This window comes from Dermacentor variabilis, chromosome 2, assembly GCF_050947875.1.
Source record: "Dermacentor variabilis isolate Ectoservices chromosome 2, ASM5094787v1, whole genome shotgun sequence".
In the NCBI taxonomy this organism is placed as follows: Eukaryota; Metazoa; Arthropoda; class Arachnida; order Ixodida; family Ixodidae; genus Dermacentor; species Dermacentor variabilis.
This window is the reverse complement of record NC_134569.1, coordinates 187,376,465-187,397,789: the sequence shown is the minus strand read 5'-3', so window position 1 is coordinate 187,397,789 and position 21,325 is coordinate 187,376,465. Positions and strand designations below refer to the sequence as shown.

The window sequence follows — 21,325 nt, the reverse complement described above, 5'->3', positions numbered from 1 at the left end:
CGAGTGGTCTATAACCATTTTCTTCAATATTTGCATTTCCTTTCGAATCAAAGGGCTTCGAAGATGCATCTTGAGGGCCGCTGCAGTTCGTGCACTTCAGCACACTGGCCTCGCACGTGTTTGTGGTGTGGGGCCCAGTGCAGCGAGAACAGATGGTAGTGTTATTGCACACACTACTCACATGGCCAAGCTTCATGCACTTTCAGCACTGCAGCGGTTTTGGTATAAAGGGGCGAACTGCGTGTCAGAAGTGGCCCACTTTTACATGCGATGGGAGGGATTCACCCTTAAATATGATCTTCACACACCGTGACGTGCCGAGGAGAAACGCGTTTGTGATGATGGTGTTTTCCGTAGCTGGCTTGATTAAGATTGACAGATCGGAGTCGACAATGGTCTCGTCAACATCGTAAATTATGCCAGTACGGACTTGTTTGCCCAGCGGAATATAAGGGCGGACTTTCATCCCGCCAAGTTCCGTGACCTTGCGCAAGGAACCCAACGCAGCAGCGTGTTCTACGTCAATCGCTAGCACGTTCTTACGGGTGTTCACTCTGTCTTTGATTTCGTTTGGAACCAGCGCATCTAGATGTCAAGACACGGCTTGCCTGTTAAGGCGAATCAGGTTGTCAGTGGCGAGAACTTGCGAGAACAGGGTGGTGAGCTCCTCGGTATGCCGCGAAGATCTCACGGTGGACTCACTCGAATTCGATGATGCGCTGAGAAATCTTCGCTTGGCTTTACGACTCCGCACCAGCTCGAAGGTGTCGTCACAAGAATCTTCACTGTTGACATAGTACTGCATGGTGTCGTCGCTGTCAGTGTCGCTCTCGGTGCCGTTGCGCTTCCTGGAGGTAGCCGCCGCGGGCACTGCCGAGTCCGGCGGACGCGCATGAGGCTCCATCTCCATCGCAGTTAAGGAGGAAATAGAAGTTCACTGGAAAAGTCTAAGAAATTCACACAAAATTTCGGAAAGGGGGGGGGAGGAGGCTCGAGCCCCATGCGACCCCCCACCGCCGCCCTTGCTACGCCCCTGCTTACTACGTCATTGTCTTGAATTCCACGCAGTCCGTTTATGTCCCCAAAAGTACGGCATAAGTGCTTGCAAGGCCTGCTTCGAAGCGGCACTGGCAAGTGCAGAAACTTATGGAAGCGCAAGTTGAAGATAATGGGCCCTTTCTGCAGTTCGGTACCAGAAATTTCCATATCAACAAAATAAGTTTGGACTTTTATTAATCGATGCATTTAAGGGGCTTTAAACTGACTTGCACTGAAAAAAGTGCTTAACAAACTCGTCAATTTGTATGACCTTTCGTGATTATAAAAGTTTTGAAGGTGTAAGTAAAGCGGGTAGTGAAGCTTGAGTTACACGCCAGAATAAACATGGCGCCGACGCAAGGCACAGTTGTAGCATACGTGTAACCACTGCTTCTCTTTAACAGGTTGAACGCCACTATCGCCTGCTTGATGAATTTTCGTTACTTCCCTATGGACACCCAGACATGCACCATGACCATACGGAGTTGTGAGTATTCAATACTAGGATTGAAACTTTCTTGTGCTCTACAGATACCTTTAGCAAACGTAGATTTGTACAGGATAAGCAACTTGAAATACCTCCAATTACTTCATGCAACTTTTCGTATTTATAATGCTCTATTCTGCCGCTAAGAAGGTTAGGTAGACATTTCTAAAGCCAGTATCAAAGCTGAGGCCACCTTAGAATGTATCACGGTTTTGTGGTGAATTTTTACCAAGTGTGGCCGCGATATACTGTTGCGAAATTATGACGTCTATTCATACAGGACAGCGAGTGTTCCTTAAATATTATTTTTCATTGGAATATAAACTACAAAGACGCATCAAATGCTTCAAACGACGTTTACGGAAGAGGTATACTCACTCGAACACTAGTTTCTCAGCAGATTTGGGGGTTGCAACTTCGCAGCAATTAATGTTGGCAATAATTCTCACTTCAGCAGACATTTAACCAGTCGTACGAAAGAGAATGTCGAAAAGGTTCGACAAATAAAACACCGACGATACACCCGTTGGTACACAACTAGCGAGGTTTCAGAAGCCGCTGGTATTAGTTGGAGCTTTTGTGAGTGAAATGTGCGTGTGGACATGAGCATCACACGCGTTGCCGTGAAGCCCATTCCCCGCCTCCTCTTAGAGGACAATAAACACGAGAAAATAAAATAAAGCAGGCTCGTGTGATACTGCAGAATCGCAGCCCACTCTCCAGCGTAGATGTTTACTTTTAAAAGTGCCAGTAAGAGTTTCAGCTGCTTGTAATTAAATGACATGCTTCACAACGTTGCCCGTACATAACTGCTCTTATTGAAACTTTGACTGCATACAACGCTTTCCATCATTTATTAACAACTTTGTTCAAAGGCGGTAATTCACACACACACACTCACAAACACACACACACACACAGTTTAATTCGCCAGAACATTGTCTACAGTTTCGCCTCCCTTCCTCTTGCACCCCCCCTCCCAATCACATTCACTAAATCTGGTCTAGGTTGCGTTCATTGTACTCCCAGGGAAGCGGCAGAAGATTGCAGTTCGTGAAACATTATGCCTACGAAGTTTCTTATCGCAAGCATAAGTAATTGTTCCACACATTTGAGATTTTTTTACACATTACACATAAAGTGCCACTTACTTTTGCTAAATATAAGCAAGCTATACCTTGTTAGGTCCCAGATGACTTCGAAGAAACCAACTACGACTGTCACATGATCGCATGAAACTGGAAAAACAAAGCGACGGCTCGGTAATTATTTGCCAGACTTCTGATTAGGGCGTAAACATTAAAATCATGTCACAATTTCCACTCAGCATGGCCCCCCTTCCTGCGAAATAAGAACATTCGTGTAACCTAGTTACGCACGTACATTTGGTAGCATAGGTGATAGCGGCCGCACCACACTTTCTAACACTTGAATGGGAAATTCATATTCTTTTTGCTGGGCACAAGTTTGCACAATAAAGAGTTAGTTCCGTCATTCACAGTTGCGGCTACTGTATTCCTCACGGTCACTACAACGTGAAAATACCATAATCATGCTGCCGCCATTGAATCGTTGCCATTCCGTCGTCGTGATTGCGTCGTCTTCACACAGATGCTTTCGCGCATTAAAACAAATTATGGGGTTTAACGTTCCAAAACTATTATCTCATTTTGAGGCTCGCAGTAGCGGGGGACAACAAAAATTTAATCCACCCGGGGTGCTTTAGCGCGTACCTAAATATAAGCACACGGGTGTTATCGCCCCGATCGAACTGCGGCCGCCGTGACCGGGATTCGATCCCGCGACCGCGTGCTTCGCAAACCAACACCATAGCCGCTAAGCAACCACGGCGGGAGTTTTGACGCATTTATTCCCATAACATCTACGTTTTACCTTCTTAGTCGCGCCATCGTCGTCCTTACAGCGTCATCATCCGGTCATCGTCATACCATCGTCGTCACGCTATCCTCATCTTTTTGTGCTCATGTCGCGTCGGTGCATAATCGTCATAATTTATCGATATGTCATTATTGGTTGCGTAAGTAAGCGGGTGAGATAACAAAGTGACTCAAACTTTGTTATCGGTGCATGTGGGATATGGCCGAAGCAAAGCAACGAAAGTCTCATTACCACTACATGTGCCGAATAAATGTGACTTCAGGGTTATGATCTGTGACTGAATTTCTCGATTGATATTTATATTACCGAGGACAGTCATCGCAAGATGCATTCTGCCACAATATTTTATTAGATTACTCTAGAATGGGTTACTGAAAAGCAGGCTTCAATTACAGAGATTTGCATGACGTGGTCAACTGCGCTGCCATTCGTCTTTCGAAAGCGGACGCAGAGAAATACTTTCCACGCTTGCGAGTTACTTAGCAGCGGTTCAATGCAATTCAGCGGACTTCACAAGCGCACGACTTCATAGCGTGGACTCTAATTTACAGCTCCGTATTCCGTCCGACCTTCCACGACGTAAGTGCACCATTATTCTCCGTCTACAGCTTGAAGTAGCATTTTCAAATGCGTGTTATGGTCAATAGTCCTGTTTGTGAATTCTTCGGGTGCACCGAAACGATCCCGCAATTTCTTAGCGAGTGCCATTGTTTCAAACAGCGAAAAGTAGCCCTCTCAGCCACGTTAGACAAACTGGATAAGCGCCTACTCACGGATAAAGACATTTTTTGAAACCACCCTGCGCGAACATCAGCGTGAGCCGCTATGAAGGCACGGCTGTGTTATTGGGATAGGAATTATATGCAAACTCAAGGCGCATTTCTGCCGTCGTCGTGACGTTCTGTATAAAGTTCAAGGGCGATAACACCGTCGCCACGCGTCGTATGTTGCACGTGCGAGTGAAAGCATGCGAGGGGAGCCGACGATCGCGGCTCAGTATGGCGCGCGCGAAGGAAGAAAATGGGGAGCAAACGGGCCGTCTTCCGTTGAGCCAAAAGCCGCAGGGAGGCGGGAGGCGGTGTGTTATTTCGGCAGGCATGCGTCTATTTGTCGTACAAAAATCCCTCACGTGACCTGACCCTAGGTGCCTAGGGACACCATCGTTCAAGGAGTTTTGAGAAGGCGCGATGCTGGCGCCGAGCGACGCCTTGGCATGTTCGTCCTCGGCGTGATCGTTCTCTGGACCGCGCGTTGTTCAGCATTGCTCATGTGATTATATACGTGCGTTGCTTGTGCGTTGGTTGTAGGTTCTGTGTTACTTGGCGGGAAGCCGTGAGTAGTAGCGGTGCGGCACTGCGGCTTTGGCCTCGGTGAGCACTGGCAGCACAGAATATGCGTTGTGTGACCCGTGCTTTCTTGAGAACCCGGTGGTGGTGACAATTGAAATATCGAAGTGGCCTAGCGCCTCGGCAGCGAAGTTCTGCGAACCGCGATGTGGCGTCGCCGTGCCCGACTTAGCTTAACGGACATCGAGCTATGTGCTGCTCGCTGCAAGTCATGTAAATGCAACTGCGTCGACCGCCCACTGTTCAGCGCTGAATGTGTGTTTGGTGTGCTATGCTTGAAACGAGTGGTGCAGCCGTGCAGCCGGGGTGACGGAGGAACAGAGTGGCTTAGGGGCTCCATTTGCGCGTTCACAGACATGTGCTCCCGTCTTCGTCTCATTAGCGGCTGTCGCGGGATTGTGGTGTGCTAGCTCCTTGCCTAGTATGAAGTTTACGACGCTAACACACAGCTGTTCACGTTTTTCCGCGCTGTATGTCATTTGCGTGATGGCCGAGTTGAAAACGAGACATATGTCTGTGTTCTTTGCGTTTGTGTGTTGTAGATTACTTACTATTGTGGAAGTTCTGGGAGTCTAATTACGCAAGGAGTGCGAACGTTAACATAAACACATATGTGTGTCTGAAATTTTGAATTACCCATAATACCCTTGTAGCGAAGAGATTGTAGAAGAGACGCTAGTGGGTTCAGCGCTACTGGCTCTAAACGCTAGTGGGTCGTGCGCTCCTGCTCAGCAACGGCTCTCGTGCTTGGAAGCTGTGACTGCCCTGCCCGTCGACGTTGCGCTGCTCCCGAGCTCCGCCAAATAAACACCTTTAGAATTGGTGGAGTGTGCGGGGTAACCTCAGATGATCATCCTGGAACTCCGGTCCCGTACCCTACCATCTACCATGCCCCAAGACGCCTCCCAGCAAACGCCTCCTCCTGCACCCACTGCCTGTTCCGGGGTGCCTCGTCATCGCGACCCTCCTACCTACACTGGAGCGGACGACACTGACGTGGACGAATGGCTCACGGCGTACGACAGGGTAGGCGACCATAACAAGTGGGATGAAGCAGCCAAATTGAGCCATGTTCTGTTCTACCTCGCTGGAGTGGCCAGCCTGTGGTATAACAACCATCAAGCAGAGTTCCAGTCATGGTCGGAATTTAAGACTTCCCTCGCCGATGTATTTGGTCGCCCTGCTGTTCGCAAGCTGCGTGCCGAGCAACGTTTGCGAGAACGAGCTCAACAGCCAGGCGAAACATTCACCAGTTATATCGAAGATGTCCTGGATCTATGCAGGAAAGTCGATTCGACCATGGCGGAGTCTGATCGAATCCGAAACATACTGAACGGCATAGAAGACGACGCCTTTAACATGTTGCTGGGCAAAAGTCCACGCTCTGTGGCTGAAATTGTCACACTGTGCCAGAGCTATGAAGAACTCCGCAGGCAGCGGTCACTGACCCGTCGATCTCTACCGCGTGACGAACACCTCGCTGGTTTGGCTGCCATGTCCACCCAGGCAGCGTTGCTCGCAGAAATGAAGGCGTTCGTCCGCGAGGAAGTTGCCCGGCAACTCTCGTTGATGGATTTTGCACAGCCGCAGTCGGTACACACGCCTACGCCAAGTTTTGCGCCTGCGCTTCGCCGCGTCATAGCGCAAGAACTGCACGAGGTTTTGCCTGAGCACCACCAGCGTGTTCCTGCGGCTGCGCCTCACAGCTACGCCGAAGTCATGGCCAGGCCCCAACAGATCCCGACGGCTGTGCCACTCAGCTACGCGGAAGTCGTCACCCAGCCTCAACAACTCCCTCAACGGGGACCTCTCACGTACGCCGAAGTCCTCGCTATGCCCCGACAACAGCCTGCTATGCAATCACTTCACCAGGCGCCACGTCCAACGCGTCCTTCCACATGGATGGGACCTGCCGCAACGACTCGGTGGCGTACAGCGGACAATCGACCAATATGTTTTGCGTGCGGCTATGCAGGCCACGTCGCACGCTACTGTAGTCGCGTGCAGTCACCTAGCGCTACACCTTATGGGCCAAGTTCTGTGGCGGGTTCTCCGCGCCCTTATTACGACGACGAACCTCGGGCTGCGTCACCACCATTCCGCCGGTCCGCCAACATCCGCCGCTCAACTTCTCCACGCCGACGCTCCCCATCACCGATGCGGCCTCGTCCCGAAGCTCGGGATGAGGAAAACTAATTGTCGCAGTCCATGAGGCAAGGGCTGCGACGCCGTCGAAACGCGGAAGTCCTCAACGTAGCCCGACCAATGTGATAGACGTGTTAGTTGACGGTGTGCGCACATATGCCCTCGTGGATACCGGAGCCGCTGTATCAGTTATGGACGCAAAGCTTTGTCGCTTCCTTCGAAAGGTTACGACGCCCATTGCTGGATTCGCCCTCCGCACAGCAGGCGCACAGCGTATTCACCCGATTGCGGCGTGCACCGCTCGTGTTCTCATCGAGGACGTTGTATACGCCGTCGAATTTATTGTGATTTCCTCGTGCTCCCACGAAGTTATCCTGGGGTGGGACTTTCTCGCCCGCCACGATGCCGTCATTCATTGCGCACGGGCCGAACTAGAACTGTCGCCGATCTCAGATATGACGCTTGCCGATAATGCTTCTTTTGCAAACAAACTACTCGTCAGACACGACACCAACGTTCCTCCCAACTCGTCAGTGATTGTATCAATGCATTGCAGCAGCCTCTCTGACGCCATCGCACTACTTTCTCCATCAGGCCGCCTTTACACTCGAAAACGTCTGCTGCTGCCTTTTGCGACTGTGCACGTCAAACAGGGCTCCACAGCTATTTTTGTCTATAACCCCTTCTCATACCCTGTGATGCTGCTTCAAGGCGAATGTCTTGGCCACGTGGAAGTGATCGACGCCGTACAAATTACGGATGTTCCCGAAGACACGTCCTGCGCCTGTTACAACACGCTCGGTTCTCTCGCGACGTCCGACCCTTTGCCCACAGGTGTGTTCGATTCATCTATTGCCGATGGCCTCACCCCACCTCAGCGTTCGCAGCTTCTGCGCATCTTAGAAGAATTTCGTTCTTCTTTTGATGTCGAGCAACCTTCCTTGGGCCGGGCGTCTGCTGTCACGCACCATATTGACACTGGCTCCCAACCGCCATTGCGGCAACGACCATATCGCGTCTCGGCCACGGAACGTCGTGTGATTAATGAGCAAGTGGACGGTATGCTTCGCCGCGAAGTGATCCGACCCTCGAACAGTCCATGGGCATCCCCTGTCGTCCTTGTTACGAAAAAAGACGGCTCGGTACGGTTCTGTGTAGACTATCGCCGCCTGAACAAGATCACTCGCAAAGATGTATACCCGCTGCCGCGAATTGATGACGCCATCGATAGCCTACAAGGAGCAGAATTCTTTTCATCTCTAGATTTACGCTCCGGCTATTGGCAAGTACCCATGGCTGACGTCGATAGGCCGAAGACAGCCTTTGTCACACCCGACGGCTTATACGAATTTAACGTCATGCCGTTTGGACTTTGTAATGCGCCAGCAACATTTGAACGCATGATGGACACAGTCCTCCGCGGTTTGAAGTGGCACACGTGCTTATGTTATCTCGACGACTTTGTTGTTTTTGCCTCTGACTTCACCACTCACCTTCAACGCCTACGGCATGTTTTGACTTGCTTAGCGAACGCTGGCCTTCAACTGAACCTAAATAAGTGCCGATTTGCAGCGCGGCAGCTCATGATACTAGGTTATGTCGTCTCGAAGGATGGAATCCTCCCCGATCCAGCCAAACTTCGTGCCGTAGCTGAATTTCCTAAACCGACGTCCGTCAAAGAACTGCGCAGTTTTGTAGGTTTGTGTTCCTACTTCAGACGCTTCATTCGCAATTTCGCCGCCGTCATATCACCCCTGACGAAGCTCCTTGGCAGCAACGGACCTCTCCATTCGTGGTCGTCCGAGTGCGACGAGGCGTTCACTAAGCTCCGTCGTTTGCTGACGTCTCCTCCCATTTTGCGCCACTACGATCCAACGGCACCTATTGAGGTACACACAGATGCCAGCGGTGTTGGCCTCGGCGCTGTCTTAGCACAGCGCAAAGAAGGGTTTCCTGAATATGTTGTGGCATATGCCAGCCGTATGCTTACTAAAGCCGAGACCAATTACACCGTCACGGAAAAAGAATGTCTGGCGATCATCTGGGCGCTTACCAAGTTCCGGCCCTATTTGTATGGTCGCCAATTTGATGTCGTCACGGACCACCATGCACTATGCTGGCTGTCGTCATTGAAGGATCCCTCAGGCCGTCTCGCCCGCTGGGCGCTTCGCTTACAGGATTACGATATCCGCGTACTGTACCGCAACGGACGCCAGCATGCTGATGCTGACGCCCTCTCACGTTCTCCCTTGCCAGACGACAATGCCTGCTGCGCAATATCCCAGCTTGACGTCTCTTCCGTCGACATTGGGACCATCGCTTCTGAGCAGCGCAAGGACCCCTGGATTGCCTCCATCATAGACTGCCTTGCTGATCCGTCATCGCAGCCAACCACTCGTGCACTGCGCCGTCAAGCTCGCCATTTCGCCATTCGCGACGACCTGCTTCATCGACGCAATTACACCTCTGACGGCCGCCAGTGGTTATTAGTTGTACCTCGAACCCTGCGTTCTGAAATCTGCGCATCGTTCCACTCTGATCCACAGTGTGCGCATTCGGGACTTTTCAAAACCTACCAGCGCCTCCGACGACGCTACTACTGGCGAGGAATGTCCAACTACATTCAAAAGTTTGTTCGTTCATGCCCCGACTGCCAGCGCCGAAAATCTCCACCCCACCTCTCGCCAGCTGGCCTGCAGCCTCTACCCTGCCCTACCCAACCGTTCGGGCGTGTTGGCATCGATTTGTATGGACCACTTCCCCTGACGTCGGCTGGTAACCGCTGGGCCATTGTGGCAGTAGATCACCTTACCCGATACGCTGAAACCGCCGCTCTCCCAGCAGCTACAGCGCGCGATGTTGCATCATTCGTGCTTCGCCGATTCATCCTGCGGCATGGTCCACCCCAAGAATTGCTCAGCGATCGCGGACGCGTCTTCCTGTCGGAGGTAGTTGAAGCGATTCTCAAAGAGTGCCACGTTGTTCATCGTACGACTACGGCGTACCACCCTCAAACGAATGGCCTCACAGAACGCTTCACCCGTACGCTCGGCGACATGCTTTCAATGCACGTTGCCTCCGACCACACGAACTGGGACGCCATTCTGCCATTCGTCACCTACGCGTATAATACCGCTACGCAGAGCACGACTGGATTTCCCCCCTATTTCTTGCTGTATGGTCGCCACCCTTCGCACACCATCGACACCATTCTTCCGTACCGGCCGGATGCATCCGAGTACGTCCCTATTTCTGACATGGTCCGACATGCAGAAGAGTGCCGCGACCTCGCACGGGCCTTTACTTCCGATGATCAAGAGCGCCGGAGGAGCACTCGCGGTGACGCCACTGCCACGGTCACCTTCGATCCGGGAGCGCTCGTGTGGCTCTCAGTCCCTTTAACTGCCCCTGGCCTCTCATCAAAACTGGTCCCTAAGTATGAAGGCCCTTATCGTGTTCTCGAACGCGCATCTCCTGTAAACTATGTCATCGAACCAGTTGAGCCATCTGAAGACATGCGCCGCCGTGGACGAGACATTGTCCATGTCGACCGTTTAAAGCCTTACTACGACCCGCTCATAGTGACGAGCTCTTAGGTCGCCGGACGGCTCCCTTCTCGTCCCGGGGGGTGGTTGTAGCGAAGAGATTGTAGAAGAGACGCTAGTGGGTTCAGCGCTACTGGCTCTAAACGCTAGTGGGTCGAGCGCTCCTGCTCAGCAACGGCTCTCGTGCTTGGAAGCTGTGACTGCCCTGCCCGTCGACGTTGCGCTGCTCCCGAGCTCTGCCAAATAAACACCTTTAGACCCTTTACGACTAATAAGTTGGCTACACGGCCTGTGTGAATCAGCTGCCGTATGTTGCGACGTTCTTTCGTGTGGTAGACGGATGCATTATGCGCGTTTTTTTCTGTACAGTTGTAAAAACCATTTGTTAATTCACTCAATACAAATGTACAGCTTCTTCGCCGCAGTACATTATATTTACGTGGTGAAGCATACTAAAAGTGGGAGGGGGCCGCTATGGGCCAGGGGCGCTATAACGTAAAACTATTCCAAACTTTTCTATTCCAATTCTGCTATCAGCCTTCCACGCCCACTTCACCTGTCTGTAACGCGACGTCACGAAAACCGCGATACCGCCCCATCTGATATGATGTGTACACACTGATTATGCATGGTTTGACAGAAAAAAGAAAAACAGTTATTTCTGATTCGACCCCTTTTCGCCATTAGCCCTCGGCTATTGTTAAAAAGTTTTCGGGCTGCACCCACTTCACCTGCCTGTCAGGCGACGTAACAAAACCGCACAAACTCACCGCGTCAAAGTGACGTGTAGGCGATAAAGATGCATTAATATGCCGAACAAAACTGAATTTTCTTCGGAATAGCCGCAGGCTGCCCCGTTCCGAAAGGAATAAAAGATGGCTGCCGCGGATCGCTGAGACGCTGGCTACTCGCACCTGCCGGAGAGCATGCGTGTATTTGCGTATAATAAAGCTTCTTGCGTGGCCGTGTAACGTTTTCGAGCCCTTTCGGCACGTTTACCACCTAATTCTGCCAACTCTTCCTTGCTGAGGGTCAGTTTTAGCGTCATTCTTAAGCTTCCGTTGCATGCCGCCATGATTTTCGACCAGCCACCACAAGCTAAGTGAGGGAAAGCCGACCAATCGCAGACGCCGGCACCACCCTCTTCATCCGGTTATCGATTTTCAGTGCACTGGCTCTGCCCCAGTGCATCTCTCTCCACTTGAGCGTTCTCCTCGCCTCATGTCAGCCAATTAGATACGACAAGCCGCTCAGTGTAGGCAACGCTATTCGTTTTTCAAGCAAACAAAAGTGACCTCCTATGAACGAGGAGAGCGTTTGATTGGTCTGTTCAGACAACCCTGCGGGTGACCGCCCGGTGCTTGCGTCGGTGGTTACGCAAATTTGACGTCAGGAGATTGGAATAGAAACATATTGGAATAGTTTTACGTTATAGGGCCCCAGCATAGTATGTCCACTTAGGTGACCTGAGAGGCGGCGGGTGCGCGAGTGTATAATTGAAGTACTCTTATTATGTCCAGTGACAGTGGCTCCTTTTCACTTTTAGTATGCTTCACCGCAGTATATTGCTTAGGCTTCACCGCGATATATTAGTGTATTGCGAGAAAGATAATTGTAAAAAGACTAATTATGCAACGTTTCTTTTGTAGCTTGCTACACCGCAATACAGGGGTGTAAATAAGCATCCTGCAGTAAAGCATACTAAGAGTGGAAAGGGCACATAGGTTTACACTATGCTCATTATTTTCAATTGTGACATAATTTGCAAGTGCATCTGTGCTCATGGTAAGCTTCATTGACAATTCTTCGTACATTACAAATTCATATTGCAGGGAAGCTTACTAAAGCACATTCGCCATTATGGTACGTGTTATTCACCTTCAATGCAGGAGCACAATGCGGATACTTGCCCCTGCTTATGGCTGGACTGTACAGGCTCTTTGAGAATTGATTCATTTCATTGATTCGTTCTTTGATTAAGCGCGAGACCTAGCAATGGGTAGCCCAAATATGGATTTGAGAAAACCAAAACGAATTCAGCAGTAAGAAGCTAAAGGGTTATTTCGGTGTAGACCAGTGGCCAAGTCCGGATATGAAAGAGGAGGAAGAAAAGCCGAGTCTTTCCACTTCAACACAAGAGTCGTGCAAAGTCTGCCCGACTCTTGGCCAATCCCCGTGAGTGGGCAAGCGCCTAACTCATCAAGGACATCATCGTCATCATCAACACTGGGAGGCACAACTCCCACAAATAAATACGACTCTTACTTTACTTTTTTAAGGAGATTACCGACTTGCATTGGCAAGGGTTCACTTCAGCAAACACTGCATGAAGCAAGCTTCCTGTGCATATTACACCAGCTACTGCATCATTCTTTCACTACATGACTAAAACTGCAATTTTCTTTATGCCACAACTTGCCCAATTTTGTGGTTTGCAGTAGGATGTTAGCAGTGCTATTAAGGCACTTAAATACTTATGAATAGTAGTAGAGAAAAAAAATAAAACTAAGAAAGCAGTGGCTTTTCGTGCGTAGACCATGAATACACCTGGTGCTTTTAGGGTCATTTTTCCCCATCCGCTAAGCTATTCTAAACAAGAAAAGTTTATACACACTTAGTTTATACACAGACCACAACTAAACCACAGGTATCGTTGGTATTATACACAGACCACAACTAAACCACAGGTATCATTGGTAAGTAAAGTATATTTATTCGGTGACATTTCCTGCAGCCCTGCTCTTGGGCTTTCCTTCCATCCTTTTCAGCTGTGCAGGTTCATTAAGAGGTGATCAGACAGTTTGACAATTTTAATCGTTGAAAGACTTAGCGAAACCTTTTTCGGGTTTTTTCTTGGCTTCAGACTCTGCTCATTGCATTTTAAGGCGTGTTTTCTGTGTTTGTTGCATTTTCTTTATGGCTAGGGCATGTCAATATTTCTTAGACCATGTCAAGTACGTGGTGCCATAGACTGTTCTTATATGGAGTCTTGCCCTTTCATTCTGTACAATATGATGCCGGTTTTTTGTGTCCAAGGCCGTTTTACAGCGTGATTGTAGTATTTTCCCATGTTTTGCCTCTGTCACCCAAGCTTGAAAGATTGCTGCCCAATGCTGGTGGCATGACACGTGACATTTCTTTTTCAATAAAAGGAAGTCTGTCACTTATCCTGTGCACTGGTTGTCTTTTGTCTCTTTGAATTGCAATTTGTTGCCTATATTTGCTCTTGTGTTGCATTTCAAATTAGGAATGGCTATCATAATTGACATTTAACCATACTGCACACTATGTGGATGATATGTAATTGCAATGTATGGCCACCATAAATATAATAGATGTTAATAATTCAAGAATAGTGCCTTTGCATGGGGGTGCAGCCCTGAATTGTGGCTATAAGGTACCAGTGCTGCAGGTAGCACTGCCTGTGCAGAATATAGTTCAACTCTACTACTTTCAAGCATCATTGTTTTTATCTACATTTCTATAGCTCCAGTTTCTGTGCACCTAAGCCCCTAAGCCACTCTGTTCCTCCGGCACCCCCGCTGCACGGCTGCACCACTCGTTTCAAGCAGAGCACACCAAACACACATTCAGCGCTGAAGATTGGGCGGTCGACGCAGTTGCATTTACATGACTTGCAGCGAGCAGCACATCCCTCGATGTCCGTGAAGCATAATCGGACACGGCGACGCCACATTACGGTTCGCAGAACTTCGCTGCCGAGGCGCTAGGCCACATCGATATTTCAATTGTCACCACCGCCGGGTTCTCAAGAAAGCCGGGGTCACACAACGCAGATTCTGTGCTGCCAGAGCTCACCGAGGCCAAAGCCGCAATGCCTTACCGCTACTACTCACGGCTTTCCGCCAAGTAACACAGAACCTACAACCAACACACAAGCAACGCACATATACAATCACATGAGCAATGCTGAACAACGCGCGGTCCAGAGAACGATCACGCCGAGGACGAACACGCCACGGCGTCGCTCGGCGCCAGCATCGCGTCTTCTCACAAATCCCTAAACGACGCTGTCCCTAGGCAGCTAGGATCAGGTCACGTGAGGGATTTTTGTACGACAAATAGACGCACGCTTTCGCCAGCAACTGCACACTTCGCGACAGGGCGCAAGGGGTGCTGACGATCGCGGCTCAACCTCGCTCACCAGAACACCGTGAATCATGGAGGAAGGAAACTGAGGAGATGCCCTACACCCTCCGCGCGCTAGGGGAAAAGCGGGGAAGAAATGACGTAATAGGTTCTCCTTTGTTTCGCTGTTTTTTTATTTCCTTGCTGTAGCGGCCCCGCCTTTCGGGCCACAATGGCGGCTTTGTTATTGTTCTGTGCGCTCACACGTGTTGCTCCGTAGGTTTCGTACCGTGGCAAATGCGCCGTGCGGGCAGGTTTGCGTTGGTGTCCGTGTTCTGTTGCGCTGCGTTATCTGGACCGTGCTCTACCCGATGTTGCTGTGGCCAGGTAGGACAGGAGGAACTAAAGTTCGTGAAATGAACGCGCATGCAACGCTGTACGCAATGTACCGCGCCACGGCAACGGCAACGGACGAAGGAATATCCGCGGGAAGTATTGCCCTCTTTGGCGGAATCATGCTAACGTGCTAACGATTGTTTAGCATGTCCGAGTAGCACGGTTGCGCTTCGCGCGGCGTAATTTAGCGAGAAATGTAAACAAGAGAAGAGAGCTGGCCCGATAGGCGGAGCAACGCCATGAGCAACGCCAACTTCCGGCTTCACTTTCGCTTCACAAAGAGTGACGTCAGGGCCTCTCCTGAGTTTCCTTCCTCCGTGCCGTGAATTCAAAGCGGGCTGCCATATTGATGAGCGCCGGTCGCGCCATCTATCCCAAGCGCCGCGAAGTAGTGGGTCTGGGCTGCCACGCCGGGAGACGTGACCCGGCGCAAATGCGAAACTTGCGCTTTTTAGCTGCGCGGAAGGCGTATTTCGCGTTTTTTCCAACCTGTCATTTTCGCTACCTCGATTCAATCAAACTTCAAGACCTCATGCAAGTCCTCAATGGCCACACTGAGTGCTGTGCAGACTGCAGAAGCGAATACATCGGGTAAGTACGCTATTACGTTTGTGCAAACCGCGAGCTATATGCTAGAAGACGCGTGAGCTGTAACATCTCCGCATTTTTGGCACGTAACCTGTCAAGGAATATACAACACTGTGTTGGTGCCATATATTATTAAAGGTTGCACGATAAGGCTTTATGAAAAGTCTAGTTTTCAACATGCTTCCCGCGGAAAAATTTTGCCTGTGCGTACGCTTTCCGACGAGTTTCACGGAAAGCGGTGTTTCTCCCATAAATGCTCTGAAGCATGCAGTAAATTCCTCTTTGGCGTCACCTATTCTCCTCTCATGGGCGCGGTACATCGGACAGTTTCTCGCGCCTGCGGCGCTCGTGCTGTATCACTCATGCCGGATTATACCATTCTCGCGCTTTCCAGTGCTCTACCTCCAAAAGAGCATCACTGATTTTCCCGAGGGAGCCGTAGGGGCCGTTGTAGAGACGGCCTGCTCCCCTGGAACAGTATCTTCGCTCGTGCCGGTCTTCTCGTTTTGTGCAGTCCGTGACTTTTCAAAAGCCTTTTTTAGTGGTCCATATTGAAGGAAAATGCTTTGAAAGCATGCAGTTGCCGATCATCACCTGCGATTTAGAGTTCCAATAAAAGTGTAGCGTTCATCAATCCTTTTCAGAAGCTATCTGTGCCATCCTAATCCTGTGACAGCAATGCCTTAAATTCTAAATTGCGCTACTGTTCGCCAATCTGGTGCTGTTAATGGGCAGAATACCACAATTCCTCATGATTGCAGGTGTGCTATGTGAGCACCGACTAATAATTTAGCCATTGTTAGAACTAGTGCTTTAAAATTTTATAACTGCGTCTGCGACCTAAAGGACATTGGCTTGAGTACTGTTTATTTATGTGTCAATGCTATGTATTCTGTGCAGGGGCCTTGTATCCGCCTCAATTTCCTGAAATCAAAGACTGGATCGAAGACATGAAGCTCTGGCCTCCTATGTAGGAACACAATATTATTTACAACACTTTGAAGACAAAAGCTTGTGACCTTAAAAAAGTGAATGCCATCAAAAGCACTGAAGCCTACAACTATGTTGAAGGTGGCAAGGTAGGCTGCTTGCTTGTGCACAAGGATATGGCCACGAACTCCATTTTTGTCAAAGGGGACGTCGAAAGGTCTCGGGCGTTAAGTGCGCCCCCGCATAAAGCTTGGGTCTGCCTTCAGCCCAGTGGAAGTGTCATCACAGCGGACTGCTCTTACATGGCAGGTGCAGCACATGCTTGCAGCCACATTGGTAAACTAATTATTTTACATGCTACCAACCTATGCATTACAAAGCCATGCAGTTTTGCTACGTGAATTATGCACTTAAATGTGACCATCTACTATTTGCCTAAATGCAAAGTGAAATAAAAGTGAGAGAGAGACTATTAGAAAAACAGATTTTTGCCGGTGCGTATACAACCGCTGGCATGCTACTCTGTGTAGGGAAGGGGAATGGGATTAAAATATTCCAGAGGAGACTGGGAAAAAAAGAGAAAAAAGATAAATATGAAATGCGCAAGTGGACCTGATACCAATTATTACAGGCGAAATGGCAGGTAGAAAGAAAGAACTTCGTTGTCCCTAAAACGGGGTAACGCCGTGTGGTCGGGCCCCTATTCCAAGGCACCGCTGGCCCTCGCCATCCTTTCTGCCCTCCGGACGAGCCTGAGCTGATCCCCGAGGGCGGAGCTGGATAGCAATGCCTCCCACCTTGCTCTCGTGTTATTATCTTCTTGTTCTTCTGTGTGAGCTGTGCACTCCCATGTGATGTGGTAGAGCGTTGGTGTGCTCCCACACCACGGGCATATGTCCTTGTATGCTGTTAGGTAGTATATGTGCAATTTATGTAGGCTTATGTATGTGTCCGTTTGGAGCCTGCGTAACGTCGCTGAGTCCACGGCTGAAAGGTTCCTATGCGGGGCTGGGTAGAGCCTTCTGAATTCCCTGTAGTGTTGCAAGATCGTTTTATAATTTGGATCGATGGGTGTCGGGTCCTCTACGATGTTGCCATGGGCAGCTCGGCAATTAGTGAAACCTCGAGCCGCCTCATCTGCATGGAGGTTCCCAGTAACACCCTCGTGTCCCGGGGCCCATGTTATCGTTTGGGCATACCTGATGTCAAGGTCTCTGTTGATTTCGGTAAGTATCCGGCGTGCCTTCGCGCCGATTTGTCCCCTCTGATAGTTCCTACATGCGGCCTGAGAATCCGTGACTATTGTTAGTGGAGCATTGCGCTCTATGCCTTCTCTTATAGCTAAGGCGATGGCTATCTCTTCGGCTTCTAAAATGGTTGCTCGGGAAACCGAAGCATAGGCCGTGATTTTCCCTTTACGGTTTACGACAACTGCCACCATGTTCTTTGCGTTGGCCTGATATGGTGAAGCATCCGTGAATCGTGCAGTGTCCAAGTATTTTGTAGTTTTGTCTATGTATTCTGCTCTAGCTTTTCTTCTTCCTGCGTGTAATGTCGGATCCATGTTTTGTGGTATTGGTGATACCCCATATAAAGCTCTAATCTGGCAGGGTAGACCTTTGGCGTTTTGATATATTTGTATGCATTCTCCAAGGCCGATTCTTTGAAGAAGAGCTCTGCCGACTGTCGTTTGCGCCAATCGACTCCTCTGCGCTATGAGTTGGGCTTCAGCCAGCTCATCAAATGTATTGTGGAGGCCGAGGGCTAGAAGTTTCTCATTTGAAGTGTTGCGTGGCAACCTCAGGGCTGTCTTATATGCCATCCTTATTATTTTATCAGCCTTTTCTTCTTCCTCCCTGTTCATGGTATGGTAAGGTAGGGAGTACATTAGTCTGCTAATGACCAGGCTTTTCACAAGTCTGAGGGTGTCTTGTTCCCCCATTCCTGTCCGATTATGAGCCACACGGGCTATCATCCGGTTAATTTGTTGCGTTGTTTTTCTGATCGTGTTTAAAGTATGTAAACATCTGACATTAGACTGCAGCCACATCCCCAACACTCTTACTATTGACCTCTCAGGAATAATTTTCCCTTCCAGCCTGATCTCGAGTTTGAGTCTCGGGTCAGTTCTTTGTTTTTTGGTTTTTCTGAGGCGAATGAGTTCTGACTTCTCCGCAGAGCACTGCAGTCCTCTTTGTTGCGTATAGTTTTCTATTATATTGGCTGCCCGTTGGAGCTTTTCCTCCTTCTCTCCCAAGTTGCCCTTGGTTATCCATATCGTTATATCATCCGCGTACAGGGAATGACGGACGTCGGGGATTTCTTTGAGTTTTTTAGCTAGTCCAATCATGGCTATGTTGAAGAGTGTAGGCGAAATCACCGCACCCTGTGGCGTTCCTTTGTTAGGAGTATGGATGACTTCAGATTGATCGTTTCCTACTTTGATAACAGCTGTTCTCTGGTTGAGGAAGCTTCGGATGTATTGGTACGTCCTTTGACCGCAGCTGGTCTCTGCAAGTCCATCCAGTATCCCTTTGTGACTTACATTGTCGAAGGCCCCTTTTATGTCGACAGCCATGACAATGTGTTCTCCTGCCTTGGGGACGTTCGTCAATACTTCCTCTTTTAAAAGCAGGAGTATGTCCTGTGTTGACAGATGTGGTCTGAAGCCAAACATGGTGTCAGGCATTAAGTTGTTTTCTTCAAGATGACGTTGGAGTCTAGTGTTTACTAATCTTTCGAACACCTTTCCTAGACATGATGTAAGAGAGATGGGCCTACGGTTGTCTAAAGTAAATTTCTTCCCTGGTTTCGGAATCATGATTATCACAGCGTGTTTCCATTGCTGTGGTATCGTTCCTTTGACCCAATGGTCATTTATAAAGTTCGTGAGGGCTGTTATGGCTTCATAATTCATGTTTCTAATCATGGTATTTGATATTTGGTCCGCCCCTGCCGCTGTGTTCCGTTTTGTACTGGCGATCGCTGCTCTAACTTCTGCCACCGTGAAGAGTTCATCCATTTCTGGGTTTGGGTGTCCGGTGTAATCAGCTTGGTATGGGGGTATCGGGGCTTTGTTACCGAAGCATTTTCTATGGACTGCCTGAAGGAGTTCTTCTTTTGTGCCTGGGTACGAGTGTAGCAATCTCTCCAAGTTCTTTTGTCCTTCGCGTCTGGTTTTGAGCGGGTCAATCATTCCTCTGAGGATGTTCCACGTTTTTGCCGTCCCTAGGGTTCCATTAAGTGATCCGCAGAAGCGTTCCCAGTTGGCCGTTGTGAGTTGATTAGCGTATTCCTCGGCCTTCTGGGTTATTTCTTTGATTTTCATTTTGAGTTTGCGGTTGCATTTCTGTCGCTTCCATCTTTTGGTCAGGCTTCGTCTTGCATCCCACAGATGCAATAGGTGAGGGTCCACTTCGGGTGTTTTGTCCGTCCTGGTGATCGTTTTGGTATGTTTCTGCTTTATATTTCGTATGCGTTCGCACCAATTATCTAAATCATTTATGTCCGTGGTTTGTTCTTTCAGCGATTCTCTGTACGCCCGCCAGTCTGTTATTTTAGCTGTACCTATTTGTTTGCGGATTTGAGCTGTGCGGATTGTGGTACTTAAAATACAATGGTCACTTCCTAGATTTTCGAGGGTGTTGCAGCACTCCGCATTTGGACAATTTTTGGTTATTGTTAGGTCCGGACTTGTGTCTGCGGAGATACTATTCCCTGTTCTTGTTGGCATTGCAGGGTCTGTTAGAAGTGTCATTCCGAGTGCTTCTATTTGTCCCATAATATTTTTGCCTTTATTGTTCTGGGTTGGATACCGCTAGCTTGAGTGCCTGGCATTAAAATCCCCAACTATCACTAGAGGTCTCCCCTTCGCCATTTTTGCTGTCTCTTGAAATAGTTTGTCGAACGTTGCTCTTTTCTGACTCGGCGGGCTGTAGACATTAATTATGAAGGCACTCTTTCCTCTGGTGCCCTTATATGTGATTTCTGTTATTATATACGGAATGTCCGTTCCTTCTATGGATTTGTGACATATTGCTGTGATTTTCTTGTCGACCAATGCTGCGACCTTCCAGTTTTCACCTTCGTTATTGAAAGTTTCGTATCCCTGTAATTTTGGGTTTGTTCAGGCTTCTTGCAATGCAATGATAGCTGGTGATCTTTTTTGTGTCATCACCAGCTGCGACAGTTGTCCCATTTTACGCCTGAACCCGCGGCAGTTCCACTGCCATATTTCGCACTCTTCGGAAGCGTGCTTTTGATGTTTAGGCATTGTGTGTCGCCTGGGTCATGGCCGACAGGCCTGGCCTGTTATATACTTTCTCTGCTTTTTCTCTTATGCTACTGCCTGTGGCATGTTTTCTCAAAGCTTTCGTAAATTATATTTGTTGTGCCTGGATTTTCTTGTCTAGAGCTTCTAGTTTTCGATCTACCTGAATCATCACCTGCTCTATGATTGTGGGTATAACTTCTTTTATGGTTTCTTTCAGTATCGACAAGGTAATTACGGTGTCGCCTTCTAAATTCGGTAGTTTTTGTCCTTTCTGTCCTGTCTGGACTGGTTTAGGTTCTTGTTGTGGTTGCTGCTTTTGTTGCTTTTTTAATTGCCTCCAAGGTCTCCTATTCGCACTCGCATTAGCTCTAGTTGGCGTTCTAGTCGTGTGAGTTGTGTTGTTTGGTGTGGGGGTTGGGAGGCGATTGCTGCCCAGTTCACCTTGGTTTTGCCTTCCTTGTTCAGCGTCTTCTTGCTCTTTTGCTGTTGTTTTGTTGTTTGGCCCCTCTCTTGGCCACTGGCCCTGGAGTTGGAGTGGTCTCGGGAGCTGGACCTGGATCGGGAACTGGATCGGGACCTGGAACGGGCC

General features: G+C 49.2%; 1 protein-coding gene across 3 annotated transcripts in view; it reads left to right on the top strand.

The window, feature by feature from the left end:
* LOC142571108 (glycine receptor subunit alpha-2-like) overlaps positions 1-21,325 on the top strand; it is a 238,950-nt gene that overhangs the window by 143,467 nt on the left and 74,158 nt on the right. For all 3 annotated transcript variants that reach the window (XM_075679398.1, XM_075679396.1, XM_075679397.1), the window contains one exon: positions 1,443-1,525. In XM_075679398.1, coding sequence (XP_075535513.1) covers positions 1,443-1,525 — 83 coding nt within the window. The remainder of the gene's footprint in view (positions 1-1,442; positions 1,526-21,325) is intronic.